General features: G+C 36.6%; 1 protein-coding gene across 1 annotated transcript in view; it reads right to left on the reverse strand.

Annotated features, from left to right (window-relative positions):
• Window positions 1–16,761, reverse strand: part of LOC141389875 (solute carrier family 25 member 48) — a 21,632-nt gene extending 4,871 nt beyond the window's left edge. The window contains 4 exon segments of the mRNA XM_073962065.1: window positions 160–267; window positions 270–309; window positions 386–498; window positions 16,307–16,761. Of these exon segments, the coding sequence (XP_073818166.1) occupies window positions 160–267; window positions 270–309; window positions 386–498; window positions 16,307–16,349 (304 nt within the window). The 5' untranslated portion in view covers window positions 16,350–16,761.
• Window positions 16,762–17,785: the final 1,024 nt, after the last annotated feature.

A 17,785-nucleotide genomic window follows, 5' to 3' on the forward strand; every position in this document is an offset into this window, starting at 1 on the left:
TTATCTATAGAAGACCTTTTTAGGGGGTTCTGTTTAAGGGCTTCTTTCCATAGAAATCATTTTAAGATCTCCTATCATTAGAAGCCCTACCCCTTTCAAGGGCTTCTGTCGCCATAGAAGTCCTTTTTATTATGTCCATATTCTGTACTTTGCACTTACAATGATGTGTTTGTAGACGAATTTTTATTAGCTCAATGGGACACGCTACAAAGGACTGCACAAAACCCGCTATGGAACCAGCTATGAACATATTTTTGTACTCCATTGTTCAACAAGGGGAAAATACAAGCCTCTGAAGAAGCCATTGATCTGCAAAAGGGAAGGAGATAAGTAAGAAATATTTGTTCAAAACAAATAGGAATTTGTGTGGTCACCAACTACCTACCCCATTGTTGCGTTTATAGATTTGTTGTATTGCTGTCGGTACCGATGTATTAGAAGCCTGTTGCCATGTCTTAATCGTATCCAATGGATGAGCCACAAATACACCACAAGCGCCTGTAATTGAAAAAAGAAAAACACGGGAAATTTAATTAAAAGGTCATCAATGAAAGGTTAAGTGATAAGTGTGAAAATAAAAATAGGTTGCGATTTTTGTTTTCTTAATTAAAAACAAGTAAGAACGGCGTTAAGTTCGGCGGGGCCGAACTTGTTATACCCTCCACCACAAGTTGTATTGAAATAAAATGGAATAATTAGTTTCTTACTTAATACTAAATTTCAGCAATTTCGGTAAAACAATGTGAGGCACCATTCTATGGGGGCTATTTCAAAACGTCGATCAATACCGACAAATTTCTGACGGAAAGTTTTTAGGCTCAAAGAAGACTAAGTACCAAATTTCCTATATTACGGTAAGAGAATGTGGCTAAAACTTAAAAAATACCGAAAATCAAGAAGTTAGCTTCTATGCGGATATAGGAAGACGTGGACCTATACTGATAATACTCTTCTGGAATATTTTATAACTCTTGGAAGACGAAATAACGAATTTCAGCCATTTCGGTTGGATATTGACGTCACAATCTTCAGTATTACGAAAATCGGGAGGTACCGTTCTATGGGGGCTATATCGAAACGTGGACCTATACCGACGAATTTTAGTCAGAAATGGGGCAATATGAAAGCGTGGACCTGTACAGACATATTTCTGGCGAACAGTTTTATATCACATTGAAGACTAAATACCAAATTTCAGCCATTTTGGTGGAATATTGAAGACACAACCTTCAAAATACGAAAAATTGGGAGGTACCTTTCCATGGGGGCTATATGAAGGCGTGGACCTATACCGACAAATTTAAAGGGGAAGCTTGAGTACCCCCAACGAAGTCTAAATACCAAATTTCAGCCATTTCGGTGGAATATTGAGGCCACAACGTTCAAAATACCGAAAATCGGGAGGTACCGTTCTATGGGGGCTATATGAAGGCATGGACCGATACCGACAAAGTTCTGGGAGAAAGTTTTATACCACCAACGTTGACTAAGTACCAAATTTCAGCCATTTCGGTGTGATAATGAAGCTAAAACCTTCAAAATACCGAAAATCGGGAGGTACCGTTCTATGGGGGCTATATGAAGGTGTGGACCGATACCGACAAAATTCTGGGGGAAAGTTTTATACCCCCAAAGAAGACTACGTACCAAATTTCAGCCATTTTGGTAGGATAATGAAGCTAAAACCTTCAAAATACCAAAAATCGGGAGGTACCGTTCTATGGGGGCTATATGAAGGTGTGGACCGATAACGACGAAATTCGAGGGAAAAGTTTTATACCCCCAAAGAAGACTACGTACCAAATTTCAGCCATTTTGGTAGGATAATGAAGCTAAAACCTTCAAAATACCAAAAATCGGGAGGTACCGTTCTATGGGGGCTATATGAAGGTGTGGACCGATAACGACGAAATTCGAGGGAAAAGTTTTATACCCCCAAAGAAGACTACGTACTAAATTTCAGCCATTTTGGTAGGATAATGAAGCTAAAACCTTAAAAATACCGAAAATCGGGAGGTACCGTTCTATGGGGGCTATATCAAAACGTGGACCGATATATCCCATTTTCAATACCAACCATCCTGCAAGTAATAAAAACTTCTGTGCCAAATTTGGACTTTCTATCTTTAAAAATGCGAGCTGTATCTTGATTTCAACAGACAGACAGACGGACGGACGGACAGACGGACATGGTCAAATCGACATAGAATTTTATGCTGATCAATAATATATATACTTTATAGGGTCTCCGACGAATATTTCGATGTGTTACAAACGGAATGACAAATTTAATTATACCCTCCATATGGTGGAGGGTATAAAAAGCATTGTGAAGATGAGGTATTATAATGAACTTGCTTTGACGAAAAGGGAAATACCTGAGATGTTTTAAATGGGAATGCGGTAATTTTTTAATAGAAATTAATTTGTCTCAAGAAAAGTTTTAAGAAATAAATAAATCCCATTAAAAATAAGTCTGGCTTAACCCCATAGTTGTTGTTTTAATATTTTAAAGCAACTAATTTTTCGCCAAGGGTTAAGGCAGGAAAGTAAGATTCTCATCAGTTTTTTGTTTGCGGATATTCTCCGCTGAAGTTTTTTTTCAACAAATTCTTCGACAAAAAACATTTTATACCAAATATCAATTGTTGGCTCAAAATAGTTTCGAATTTCGCCTGCAGTTATTGAAACAATTGTGTCTTGATTTGTTGTTGTGATGTAATAGCATTAATTTCAGAATTCTACTTTTATTTCTGTTTCACAAAAAACAACTCAAAAACAATTTCTAATTTTTTTGCTGCACAAACTTTTATTAAAAATGATATCTAAAAATTTTATTTTGGTTTTTGTTTAATTAACCAATAATAGAAAAAGCACAATTTTTTCATGTGACATTAATTATTTGCATAAATATTCAAAATATTTCTCTACATTGGGTTCTAACGAAATTATTAATTAATTTTATTTATATTTAATGTTTTAGTGTAAACATTTTTAAAATATATAGAAGAAAATTTTAGCACACCCTAATGTCGCATTCAGAATTTCGTCACATTGCCAAATTTTTATAGAAATTTCTTTGCAAATATGACCATGTGAGTAACAACGTAATTGATGTTTATTACAAACAGACAAACAAACGAATTAAGTATCCATTAGCCACTTGTTTGGGAAACATCTGATTAAACAGAGAACGGAAACAAATAATGAGAAAATTCTAACAGCATTCCTTAGTACACAAATGGACTATGTTTTTTTATTTATTAAATATTAAAAACATTGTTCCACACAATTTCTTAAATTGTTCTTTTAATTAGACGGTGTAAACCACAATATGGGTCTTTCAATGAATTTACTTTATTATTTTATTTAGAGTCTTTTCAGTATTTTGTGGCATTTTTTGGACATTTGAACTTTGCCGACGAAAATATGGATTGGGATTAAAGTTCAAAAGTGTTGCCGAGGAGGTACTTGAAGGAATGGACCGACATAGTCCATTATGGAAGTCATTTCAGTGGGTCATCGTATAACTTTTGGACCAGTATGGCAGTAAGCATGGACTTGTCAGCGGAAAACATAATATCGTTCTAGACATGACCACAACGAACACCATCGGTATATATTTACAAACGATCTTCGAACAGAGCCTTAACTGCACTTTGGCACAAACGTTGAACTTTTATGGGCGAGGTAGCCTAAGAAGAGGACCAATATGGGCTATTTTAGAAGTTAAACTAAATTTGGACATAATATTAGAAGAATCAAAATTTGGACCAAACTGGATACCCTGTTCAAGAAAGAGTATCGTGCATATGTTGGACCGAATCGACAGATCTGTTCGAAGGTTATCTTGCACTCCAACAAGTACACATAGGGGTTGTTTGTCATAGGGGTTGTTTGTAATTTTCAGGCTATTTTTTCAGGAAGTATGGGCTCGACCATGATAAAACTTGTACCGTCGTATGGGGGGGCAGTGAATACAAGTTGATACAACAAAAATCAAAGCGATTCGTGAGCTGGTCCCAAACTGAACTATTTCGAAATTTTGTGTGGGGGGTACCCGATGGAGTGGACCGATTGAGTCCATATTGGATCCTCATCTAATCTGGCAGAAATTTCACGATGTCCAAAGTATGGACTAAATCGGTTCTCCCTTCAAGAGTTATCGTGCGCACAAATTTTCCGAACATTTTCGAACTTTTATGGGGGAGGTACCCGAAGGAGTGATCCGATATGGCCCATCTTCCTAAGTATAGGCAAAATATTACGATACCCAAAATTTGGTTCGAATCGGTTCATCAGTTCGAGAATTATCTTGCGCACCAGCCAGACAGACAGACGGATGGACATTGCTAAATCGACTCCAAATTGTCTGAAACGGATTTCGTCCAAACATACTTTTACACTTACATACTTTCCATTTCATTATTCCCTGTGAATGAATTCTGAGGAAAAAACTCACCCACATTACGGTACCTACAGATTTTAAAGCAAACTCGTGATACGAAATCAATATATTTTATATACGGCATAATTATTTGGTTTGGTTTGGTTTTGTTGTTGTTTTTTGGTCAGTAGCTGCGGGTATATCTTCGTCAGCACAGCTGACTGCTACTTTCTTACTTGTTCTTAAGTATTTCGAATGTTGCGTTCGACTTTTTATTCTTGCAAAATTTTTAATTTAAATAACGCTGTTCAATTCCAAAGGACGAAAAGAAAAAATATTGGTATTTTGCTTAAAAATCCTTAAATACCGCAAATACATATATAGTGCTTCTAGGTGTACCAGTACGAACTTTGGCGCCCACAGGCGTCATCTATTCCTAGAGGAGGGAATAAATTCAAAATTTGTTTTATTTTTAAATCTTCCTTCGTTATAGTAATATGTGTGTTCGTTTACTCAAAATTTGTACAAATTGTTACTGGATGTTGTTCGTTTACTCTACAGTACAATGCAAAAGACCTTAGACATTTACAAGAAGTTACTGGACTTGTACAAATTTGGGCAAATTATTGAGTAAATAAACACACCTAATTTCTCTATGGGAACACATGCAATTGGTGCGATAAACTCTAATGGGGAAAGGTTTGTTGAGCTATGTCAAACGTTTGATCTTGTAATAGGAGGCTCAATATTTCCTCACAAAAATATACACAAATACACATGGACATCGCCTAATGAAAGTATTAAAAACCAAATAGATCACATATGTTTCAGCGGCAAATGGAGAAGGAGCTTAGAGGACGTACGTTCCAAAAGAGGAGCAGATATGGACAGCGACCATGAACTAGTGGTAGCCACAATAAAAATAAAACTACAAAAGATTATTCGAAGGAACAAAGAAGGATACAAAAAACGCCTCAATGTAGCAATCTTGCGAAACACTGTGAAAAATGACGAAGTCGGAGAAACGTTAGAAAGATGTGTACCATCAGAAAATCGAACATGGGAAGAAACCTGTATACTACTAAATGAAATCGGAGAGAGCAACATAGGCTATATACAGAAAGGAAACAGAAAACCCTGGATATCAAATGAAACTTGGAACCTAATAGAGAAACGGAACCAATTAAAAATACAAAAGAACGACAACATGGACTTTATAAGCAAATATAAAGATGTAGCAAAGAAAGTTAAAAAATCGGCCAGAAATGATAAACGAGCGTATCTAAGGAACCTAGCCAGTCAAGCGGAAACCGCTGCCGGAGCCAACAACATGAGAGAACTACATCAAATAATCGGTCATATATCAAATAGCAATAAGCACAAAAACCAACTGATAAAAGACACCAACGGCAAACTGCTTACAACAACAGAAGAACAAACAAGAAGGTGGAAACAACACTTTGAAACTATAAGTTATGACGACGATTCTACTCGTTACGAAGCAATAGTTCGCCCAGAAATTAACAACAACATCACTGAGGCCACCCCCGACATCGACGAAATAAAAAGCGTCATAACAAAGTTAAAGAAAAATAAAGCTCCGGGAGAAGACGGAATCCCACCCGAACTGCTCCAAACAAACTCCTTGGCAGCAGCGAAAATACTCGCACCATATATACAACATGCATGGACGCATGAAAACCTTCCAGATGCATGGACAAAAGGAGCCATTATCAAACTCCCCAAAAAGAACGATCTCACAGATTGCAACAACTGGAGGGGTATAACACTCTTAAATACCATATATAAAATAATGGCTACCATCATAAACGATAGATTGAAATGTGTTGAAGAAGCATTGAGAGAAGAACAAGCAGGTTTTAGGCCCCATAGAAGCTGCTTGGATCAAACGAACACACTCCGAATAATTATGGAACAGTCTGTAGAATGGAGATCTCCGCTTTATCTCGTTTTTGTTGACTTCAAAAAAGCTTTTGACTCGATAAAGCGGACAGCAATATGGAATGCATTGTACTCGAAGGGCGTTCCACAAAAAATTGTTAATTTAATACGAGCGATGTACCAAAATGCTTCTTTGCATGTGAGGCACAATGGGATGATCAGCGAACCTTTTCGTACCAACGCCGGTGTAAAACAAGGATGCCCACTATCACCACTACTTTTTGCCATCGTTCTTGACGAGATAATGATAAAACTGAGCAAGCAGAAAAGAGGAATTGTCTGGAACTTCAACCAACATCTAGAAGACTTAGATTATGCGGACGACATATGTCTACTGTCTCATAAATTTACAGATATGCAGAGCAAACTTAATGACCTGGTTAACATGGCGAAAAAGGTCGGTCTTGAAATCAATACAGAAAAAACATATGCGATGAGATTAAACAACATAATAGACAACCACTTCGTGATTGAAAATCACATAATTAGCTATACGAACAATTTCTGCTATCTGGGAAGTATAATGGCAACCAACAACAGCGCGGAAGAAGATGTAACAAACAGACTCAAAAAAGCGAGATCTGCTTTTGGTCGTCTAAACAAGACCTGGAGGGCTACTCAGATCTCCCTTAAAACAAAAATAAGACTTTTTAATTCATGCGTTAAGTCCACACTTTTATACGGAAGCGAAACATGGCTCATGTCTAAGAGCATATCCCAACGGCTGCAAACTTTTGTCAACAAATGCCTACGGATAATATGTGGAATATTTTGGCCAAGAACAATTTCCAATGTTGATCTGCTTACCTTGACTAATGAAGAGAAGATTGAAAAGCAAATCATGAGGCGGAAATGGAAATGGATTGGGCATACCCTCCGAAAGCCCCCAGAAGCTATTCCAAGGGCAGCCCTTGAATGGAATCCCCAAGGAGCAAGGCGCACTGGCCGACCAAAGAATACTTGGCGGAGAACAGTGCATGCAGACCTGAAGAAGGCAAACAAATCATTCGATGAAATTAAAGTATTATGTCATGATAGATTAAGATGGAATAACTTTGTAGAAGTCCTATGTTCCCAAGAGGAATAAACAAGGAATAAAAAAAAAAAAATTTCTCTATATTGTTTAATATTTGCATAGAATATGGAATTAATAACGTAACGGTAAAACCTACGAAAATATTGTTAAGGCCAATCTTGTAGAGAATTTTCACTGCAACAACCTTTTTTTCAGTCTCATTTCCATAAGACTTGCGGTTTCCTACCAAAATCGTGAATACCTAAAAAAAACTCTAAAAATCTGAACTTTGACCGCGATTTATTTAAAAAGCCCTCCGGCGATTTTTTTAGCTTTTTGGTTTTTCTCATCTATGAACATTGTAGTTTTAGAATCCGCAAAAACTTCCCTGGTGTAAGCACCTTTCATTTAAATTTAGTTTTTACTTGTTTTCATAGTACCTACTGTCCTGAAGAGATTGTAGATACTTCTGTGAATATGATATTTGTTCCACAAACATCCCAAATAGTGAAGTATCCTTCTCTCATATCAATGAGTCCATTCCGATTCACATTAGCTTAATGATATATTATTTTTAACGCCGAGTCTGAGCGACGTAGAGAACCTGAGGAAATTTGAAACAACACATTTGTCTGGCCTAGAAATCGAACCCCGACATTCACTCACAGTGACACCCAAAGCACTAAGTACTTTGATATTCTTAATAGGAGCTACATACATAAATATTTATAGTCTAAAACACTTTAAAATCGAATTTTATTAAAATACTAGCAGAACCCTGGTCCGCGTTGCTGTCCCGTCGTAATGAGTTTTAATGATACATTTTTATGGACTTTATGCTTGACAATTCAAAATAGGTATTCTCTATTTGGTTTATACATATAGCGTTTAAAAGAAAGGCCAGGGGAAGGTGCCTCACCTCCTCCGAAATTCATAAAATATACATAACAACGGCAAACCTTGAGCTTTTGCTACAAATTAGGCCCCAAAGAAGTACCTAGATTGTAGATTAATTCGTAAATTTTTAAACGGATACATTCGTTGTTTTGGCAAATATATTGTTTTTAAAAATATCACATAGTTATCCCTGACAATTTCAGGAAAATCGTAAAATTTAAATTGTAATGAAAATTGAAAAAATTTGGTGTGGTCAAGCCAACTAAGTAGATAAGGTGGGAGACACAACCATAATTGTCTCCCAAATTAATTTTGAAACCGATACATTCGTAATTATTGTAAATATAGAATTTTTAAAGAAATAGGGTATAGAGGAATTACCCCGCCCCTTTCGAAAATCAACAGAATATGTCGCCTTTTATCACCGGGGTCCATCACTGTACATTCCATGACAATTTTAGGAAAATCAGTTCAGTAGTTTTTGTAGAAAATATTATAATTGAAAATTGAAAAAGTGGGCGTGGTCAAATTTTCTTAGCCGTTTTAAACTGATGTCATTACCAACGAACGACATTTGATTTTTATTTATAAAGATATAACATTTTTAAAGAAATAGGGTATAGGGGAAGTACCCCGCCCCCTCCGAAATTCAACAAAATTTGTAGCCCTGTTTACCTTTACATTCCCCGACTATTTCAGAGAAATCGGTTCAATAGTTTTTGTAGAAAAGATAAACATTGAAAAAAGTGTGCGTAAAAGTGGGCCTGGTCAAATTGTCTTTGCATAAAAACCTAAGTCAGGTTATGGCGAACATTTCACAAAAACAATTATCCAAATCGGGCCAGCCATTGTCAACTGATGCCATTACCAACGAACGACATTTGATTTTTATTTATAAAGATTGAGAGAGCTTATTTTTCCTGATACTCCTCTTGGGAGCATACTTATGGGTCGATTCCGTATTGCGACGCGAGTCGTGTCGCGTTTTCAGATGCAATTTTTCCATTACGTATGACAATATTCGCCTGACGTCGTCAAATTTTGTCGCCGTAACGTTCAAAATAAACCGAAGACCAAAAGATCCACTTTCTTAACCACACATATTAACAATTAACACTTTAGAATTTTTTCAGAAATGGTAAAATATTACTTGCCAACAAAACTTTTAAACTAAAATATCCTTTTCTATTCAGATATAAGTGGTCCCTTTGGTGCCATTATTGGTACGTGTGTTCTGTCAATGCATCCGACAACGCCCGGGAAATTTGCTTTTGAATAAAAATAGTTTTTATTTTGATGCTTTTCCTCTTCTGTTAATTTGGAACAATTCAAATTTTACACAGTTTTTCCTGTATTAACGCTAGAACTTCGCTTAAAACCTTTGAAAATGTGGGTTGAGCCATCCTGTGGTTAAAGTCATTGCCATGGGATTTTTAAACGCTTCCTTCTGCAAAATTCTTAAAGCGGCACACACTTTAAGGAGTGGCTGTATTGCTGTTGATCTTTGGATTTTTTAAAGTAATTTTTTAATGCCTCTAATATATAAACAGCGTCTTTTGGAAGCCGAAAATAGGCTTTTAAACCTAAAAAATTAACAATTATTTTGATGAATGTTGGAAACCAAACATACTCACAATACTGATGGCAATTCTAACGGATTCGATTTATCTCTTAAGTGTCGTCTGATAGATGCTACGTTAAGTGTATTTTCTTCACTATCATCAAAAAATAGTACCACTGAGCTTATTATTTTAGAAAACTATATCTTTTGTGTACAACTTGTTCTGACATTTTTTCAAATTTATCCAAATCAAAGCAAAAAAATCACCGATAACTTGTTATCGATGATTATTTTCTATCGCTTTACGTAGTACATTTTTTAATTTTGTCGCAGAGACGATTGACGTCGCGACATGGCTCGCGTCGCAATACGAAATCGACCCATTACTTACTTAGTTGGCCCTCTACATAACCTTGCCCGATAAGCCGAACTAAGACAAGATTTCCATTCCTCTCTATTTGTTACTTTACTTTTTCAATTTGGATTACCGCTTCTTTCGATCTCTTCTTACATGTGTTTACTCCATCGAAGCCTTGGCCGTCCAGTTCGTCGTCTATCGCCGTGCGGCCCATATTTATACGCCTTTTTAGCGGATTCATCATCGCTCATTCTTATGACATGGTCTAACCAACGCAATCGTTGTAGATCGATACGTTTAACTATACTGTTGTTGTTGTAAAGCCGATACCGCTCATTTTCTTCGAATTTTGTGTGTGAAGTATCCGAAGGAGTGGACCGATATAGCCCATATTCCAACCTGATACATGACTGCGAGAATTATCTGGCGGATTTGATAGTTGGTTGGTGCCGTCAGAGTTTCTTGGAACATTATTCATTCATTCATTTTTTTCGAATTTTGTGTGTGAGGTACCCGAAGGAGTGGACCGATATAGCCCATATTCCAACCTGATACATGACTGCGAGAATTATCTGGCGGATTTGATAGTTGGTTGGTGCCGTCAGAGTTTCTTGGAACATTAAGGCCAATATCTCAGGAAGTATGGACTTGCGCAAGAAACAAATTGTACCGTCGTAAAGGGAGCCGCAAAAACAACTTACTGAAACAAATTTCAAAACGATCCGAGAGGAGCTCTTAAACTTCAATTTAACCGAATTTTGTGTGGGAGGTACCCGAATGAGTGGACCAATATACTGCAAGCCAAGGTTTGCACTATTATAATACCAAAATATGACCATAGTTGGACCAAATTAAGTGTTTTTGATCAAAGCTCAAAAATGTGTCCAAAAATTATTAATAGAAATAGGAAAAAAAAAATAAGTAACAAACGAGTTTTTTTACGTTGTTATTCGATTGCCGTTCAAACCGTTTAAATATCAATATCTGCCCAAAGTAAAAGTAGAAAAATACGAAATGAAGCTTACACTTCTAATGTATCACTTTTCAAAATTTCCACTGCATCCACCTTTTATGGATGCTGAAATTTTGAAGCCAAATTTTAGGTGTTTGTTGTATTTTTTATTTAACAGGGACGCGCATTCTGCTTTTTCTAAGAACCATTAAGAGAATTAAAGTACTCGCTATTACGCATAATTTGATATGTATATTGACTATGTAGCCCACACATCATCACAGTAATCCACTGCCAAAGGCCAAAATTTAGTGCGATATTTTTTTGAAAACCCCTACTTATTGGGTATAGTATTTACCATATCCTTTTGATTGTGCTGGGACCCCAAGGTATTTTAGTTTTTTGACGGTCCGGATCATATGTAATATAAATCATGGATCATGAAAATCCATCCACTAGAACGGCGAAAATAACAACTGCAAAAACCGAAAAATGTGCAAAAAATGTTTTTGAAAATATCGCGGATTTAATCGCTTTGGGTGCCACCGTGGTGCAATGGTATGCACACCCGCCTTCCACGCTGAAGGTCGTGGCTTCGGTTCCCCGGCCATCAACATCAAACATTTTTCAAAATACCCCTCAGTAATTTTGGCGACATTTTCTGAGTATTTCAGCCATGTTAAACTTCTCTGCAAGAGGTGTCTTAGGATACGCCGTTCGGACTCGGCGATTAACTGTAGGTCCCATATCATTGAGCTAATATGAATCGGGGTGCACTCATTGATATGAGAGAAGTCTCCCTTGTCCCTTCCGGGATGTTTGTGGAACAATTAATCGCTTTTTCTCTGGATAATAATAACATAAATTAGGACTGGTTCTCAATATAATGAATAGCGTTTTTATACCCTCAGCTAACGAGGGTATATACACTTTCATACGGGCAAAATGTGCCTCATCGAAATAATGGTTTAAGACCCCAAGTATGTTTGGACGAAATGTGTTTGAGACAATTTGGAGTCGATTGAGCAATGTCCGTCCGTCTGTCTGTCTGTCTGGCTGGCTGGCTGGAGCGCACGAGAACTCTCGAACGGATCTGCCGCTTCGGACCACAATTTGACCTTAGTAATATTTTGTCCAAACATAGTATAAGTTTGAAGATAAGCCATATCGGTCCACTCCTTCAGGTACCTCCCCCCAAAAGTTCAAAAATGTTCGGAAAATTTGTTCATACGGTAACTCTTGAAGGAAGTGGCCGAATTGGTCCATACTTTACACATCCTAATATATCTACTAGATATAGATCACGTTCAAATATGGACTATATTTGTTCACTCCATCCGGTCCACACAAAATTTCGGATAAGTTCACTTTAAGACCTGCTATCGAATCACTTTGATTTCTGTTGAAGCAACTTGCATTCGCTGCCTCAATTACGATGGTAAACGTTTTTTCAGGGGCAAGTCCATACTTCTTGAGCAAACATCCCGAAGGGTGTAAAAACCCCCTATGGTACCATATGTAGTGGCTGGAGATCCACTTCCATAATGGTCAATGTAGATCCATTCCTTTTAGTATCTCCTCCGCAAAACTTTTGATCACTAATCCTAACAAACATTGTTGTCGGTTCAAATTCCCAAAATTTTTAAAAACCCCTAAATACACACGTTTTTTGGGAAAATTGTTCCAATATGCAGGCTGAGGGTATATCTCTGTCGGCAAAGCCGACTGCTACTTTTTTACTTGTTAAAAGATGTTTTCTTATAATCAGAATTGAAACCGCCATAACTTTTGCGCGCAATAACCAAAATTAGTATCTCGAACAGATTTGAGAATGGGAATTTTTACTCAATCCATGTAACAAAAATCTTTCATGTAGCTTCAAAAATAAAATTAAATTTTTTTCAAATGGAATATTAAAAATTTTGACTTTTCTTCATATACCCTTTCTAGCCTCATATACCCTTTCTAGGGTATAATAAGATTCACTTCCAAAATGGACAATAACGATGCATTCCTTCAGGTACCTCCTCCGTAACACTTTTGAGCTTTAATCCAAATATAAATGTATGTCGGCAAGTTTATACGTCCAAAAAGGACCACCAAATCTGAAAACATCTTATACATAACTATTGGGGGAACATTTTTGTTTGCGTAGCAGGTATTCGAGTCTAATTGTCCATAGATGAAAGTTTCAATTCACACAGGATTAAGGGTATATCTATGTCGGCAAAGCCGACTGATACTTTTTTACTTGTTTTACATTTCTCCCACTCTCCCTTTATCTCTTAATAGTTTTTTAACCACAAGCCCACAGCCAAACTCATGTTATATTAAGTCTGTCTGGTTACTTTCCCAGCAAGAATAGTCCAGCAAGAACTTTCTCAGAGAGTAAGTAGTTTTTATTCTCTTTTGCAAGAAAATAGTAAAAAGTAAACAAATACCTTCCCAGCAAAAACAATCAAGCAATCAGCTGACTTGCCAAAATAGAACAATTTGTCCGCCAATGAAGGAAGCAAAAATGTTTTATTTTGATAAAAATAAACAAGAAAATAACCCAAAAAAGGATTTTTCACTCTTTGCAACTGTGTTCTCCAAAAAAGCAATACAATTAGGCTTGCTATTTCCACAATAAAATTGTTTTTAGTTAATTTTCTCGTTTAGAGTTAAGCTTGATGATGTGAAATTATTTGCAAGTGAAAAAGGAAAGCCAAGGACTCGAACCCACATAGTCACCAAATTACGTTACCTGGTTTCATTGGTGGTAAAGCAAATCTTCGGACGTATCGACTATGTAATGGCTTCTCTGTCCTAGAACTTATCGTTTTTCAAATGCAAATGTGTTTTTGTACATTAACGCGGATACTTGGCCACAGAAATGTATTTTCTTCATGACAAACGCTTTTTGCGCTGACTTTGAAGTTATGAGTTGGCTTTGAACGCTAACACGCCATGACAACATTTTTTGATATGTTTTTCAAGGATTAACAAATTAACAAAAATCATTAAAAAATGATCTTCGCCCTAAAAAGGCAAAATTTCAAAAATAAAAAACAGGCTGATAAGCTCTATTGTAAACATGCTGTAAGTGTGGTTAATTAAACCGATAACTTTACTTAAAAGCAACGGGTGAACCTAAGAATTTTGGTTTTAATAGGTTTTCAAATGCATTTTTTGATTTTTTGCATTATTTCAGATTGGTGTAATAAATTCCTATGAAATTATTTGAAATCAATTTCTTATGTTAAAACAAGTAAAAAAGTATCAGTCGGCTTTGCCGACAGAGATATACCCTCAACCTGTGTATATTGAAACAATTTTTTTCAAAAAAAAAAAAAAAAACGCATGTATTTAGGGAGTTTTAAAAATTTTGGGCGTTTGAACTGACAAAAATGTTGATTAGGATTTAATATCAAAAGTTTTGCGGAGGAGATACTAAAAAGAATGGATCTCCAGCCACTACATATGGTACCATAGGGGTTTTTTAGAACTTCAGGGATGTTTGCTCAAGAAGTATGAACTTGTCCCTGAAACAACTTTTACCATCGCAATTGAGGCAGCAATGCAAGTTGCTTCAACAAAAATCAAAGTGATTCGAAAGCAGGTCTTAAAGTGAACATGTATCCGAAATTTTGAGTGGGAGGTACCGGATGGAGTGGACAAATATAGTCCATATTTGGACCTGATCTATATCTGGTAGATATATTAGGATGTGTAAAGTATGGACCAATTCGGCCACTCTCTACAAGAGTTATCGTACGCACAATTTTTCCGAACATTTTTGAACTTTTGTGGGGGAGGTACCTGAAGGAGTAGACCGATATGGCTTATCTTTGAACTTAAACTATGTTTGGACAGAATATTACTAAGGCCAAACTTTGGACCGAATCGGCAGACCTGTTCGAGAGTTATTTTGCCCTCCAACCTCCTCACACGTTGTCATAGGGGTTTTTTGCAACTTTCAGGCTATTTTCTCAGGAAGTATGGACTTGCCCCTGATGAAACTTATACCGTCGTATGGAGGGCAGTGAATACAAGTTGCTAAAGCAAAAATCAAAGCGATTCGAGAGATGTTCCTAAACTGAACTTTTGCAAAATTTTGTGTGGGAGGTACTCGACGGAGTGGACCGATTGAGTCCATATTAAAACCTGATCTAAGTCTGGTACACGCTCCACGATGGGCAAAGTATGAACCAAATCGGTTACACCCTTCAAGAGTTATCGTGCGTACAAATTTTCCGAACATTTTCGAACTTTTGTGGGGGAGGTACCGGAAGGAGTGGACCGATATAGCTCATCTTCGAACTTAAACTAAGTTTGGACAAAATATTACGAAAGCCAAAATTTGAACCGAATCGGTTCATCCCTTCGAGAGTTATCGTGCGCTCCAGCCAGCCAGACAGACAGACAGACGGACGGACATTGCTCAATCGACTCCAAATTGTCTGAAACACATTTCGTCCAAACATACTTGGGGTCTAAAACCATTATTTCGATGAGGCACATTTTGCCCGTATGAAAGTGTATATACCCTTCATAGCCTAAAGGCTGAGGGTATAAAAAAAAAACAATATAAGTCCATATTTACATTTGGCAATTTTCCTTGCGGTAATTGCCAGCCTGATGGAGAGAGAGGTGAGGCATGTGGTAACCTTTTGCCTCTCAACACCCCCTCTCACCGACAAACTGGCAATTGCCGCAAGGAAAATTGCCTAATGTATATGGATTAAATAATCTATCTTCCTTTTCCTTAATAACAATTCAAACAACAATGACTAACACAATAGAATATCACATTCATGTTTACAACAGCCGCGGAAAGGCCCATATGTAAACATGCCAAAACGTGGACGCCAACAAGACAACCAAACCACCGCTGAATGAAAGAGATATGTCGTCGAGAGCGTCATTTGAAAAATACGAAAAAGATCACGGTCGCCAAACATGAACTTGGCCAACTGTTGCAATACGGATAAGGTTAACAACAGCAACAACTTAGCATCAAATGATAATCGAAATGAGGTAGTCCCACAGAAAGAATTTTAACAATTATGCCACAAAAACTGTAGCGTGGAGGATAGAAAATTAGCATATAATATTTGTTTCTTTGTTACATCACTCAATTAGATAGGTTTTAAATTTATAACGTATTTTTTAATTTCTAACACATAACTTACCTCCAAAACAGCCTGCCACAAAATCACAGTATGTTTCTTTCATATTTCATTAAATATTTTGTTTTTTCTAGTAAAGGAGTTGTAAAATATCCAATAAGGCACTTAATACGCACGCACACTCTCACACACACTCTCTCAACTACACTTAGTCTAGTTTTTGTTGTTAAAAAAAATTAAAAATAATTTTCTAATTGCAAATTTAATTGAATTTGCTTCTTCTTATGACGAAACTCGGCACACTCGATATGTGTTAATTCACTTGTTTCCGATGTTGTTATTGTTGTTGTTTTTATTATATTTCGCGTTAATACAGTAATTGCGAATATTCCTCTGTGCCCGCCGCCGCAACTATATCAGCGCGTACAGAGGTTAACGCGTGCGAAAACACCCACCGAATCAACCGCCACCACCAACGTCTGCAGTGCAATGCGGACAACGTTTTGCTAACAACTGCATCTGACCAAGAAAAAACTATTCTAAAAAAACTATTCTTATTTGGCTTTCTCGGTGCATTTTCAACTTTTATCTTATTCTTGCAGAGGGAAATTTGGGAGAGAGAGAGCTTTTACATAAAAGCGTTTGTTCTGTGCATTGGGGAAAATCATTCAGTTTTAATAAGGAATCTTCTTGGTTTACTGTAATTCCTAACAATGTCCTTCTAATTAAATTATTTTGCTAATCCAGCCTGTCGTATACTTTATTTGCCTTCATTTGAGTATAACTCATACGCTAATAAGTCTATACTACGCTAACATAACAAGTAAGAAGTTGTTAAGTTCGGCCGGGCCCAAATTTTTATAACCTCCATCATAAAATAGTCTAAATTAAAATGGAATAATTAGTTTCCTTTTACAATTTTAAATGGAATGCCCAAATTATATAATCTAATCTAAAAATATATTCAGCCAGGTTAAATGTACCACCTACGGTGCTTTATCAAAGTGTGGACCTATCTTTACCTTTTTTCGTTTTATAACTACAGGGAACCACAAACGTCAAATTACGGGTAGTTCCCTAAAAATACCGAAAATCGGGAGGTACCGTTATATGAGAGCTATACCAAAACATGAACGTACATATGTGGACAATTTTTAATGAAAAAGTTTAGCGATCATTGAAAACTTAAAAATGTCAAATTATAGCTAGTTAGATTTTTGCTGGAGAAGTTTCGTTACCACAGAGAACCTCAAATGTCAAATTACAGCTAGTTTGGTTAAAAATTGTAGATAAAACCCTCAAAATACTGAAAATCGGGAGATATACCAAAATGAGAATATATATTGACGATTTTTCGTGAAGCATTTTTGTGACCACAGAGAACGTCAATGTCAAATTACAGCTATTTCGGTTAAAAATTGTACCTAAAACCCTCAAATACCGCAAATCGGGAGGTACCGTTATAAGGGGGCTATATCAAAACATGGACCTATGTTGACGATTTTTGGTGGAGAAATTTCGTGACCACTGAGACCTCAAATG

The sequence above is a fragment of the Musca autumnalis genome, unplaced genomic scaffold, assembly GCF_047663935.1.
Source record: "Musca autumnalis isolate F117 unplaced genomic scaffold, ASM4766393v1 scaffold_1, whole genome shotgun sequence".
Taxonomy (NCBI): Eukaryota; Metazoa; Arthropoda; class Insecta; order Diptera; family Muscidae; genus Musca; species Musca autumnalis.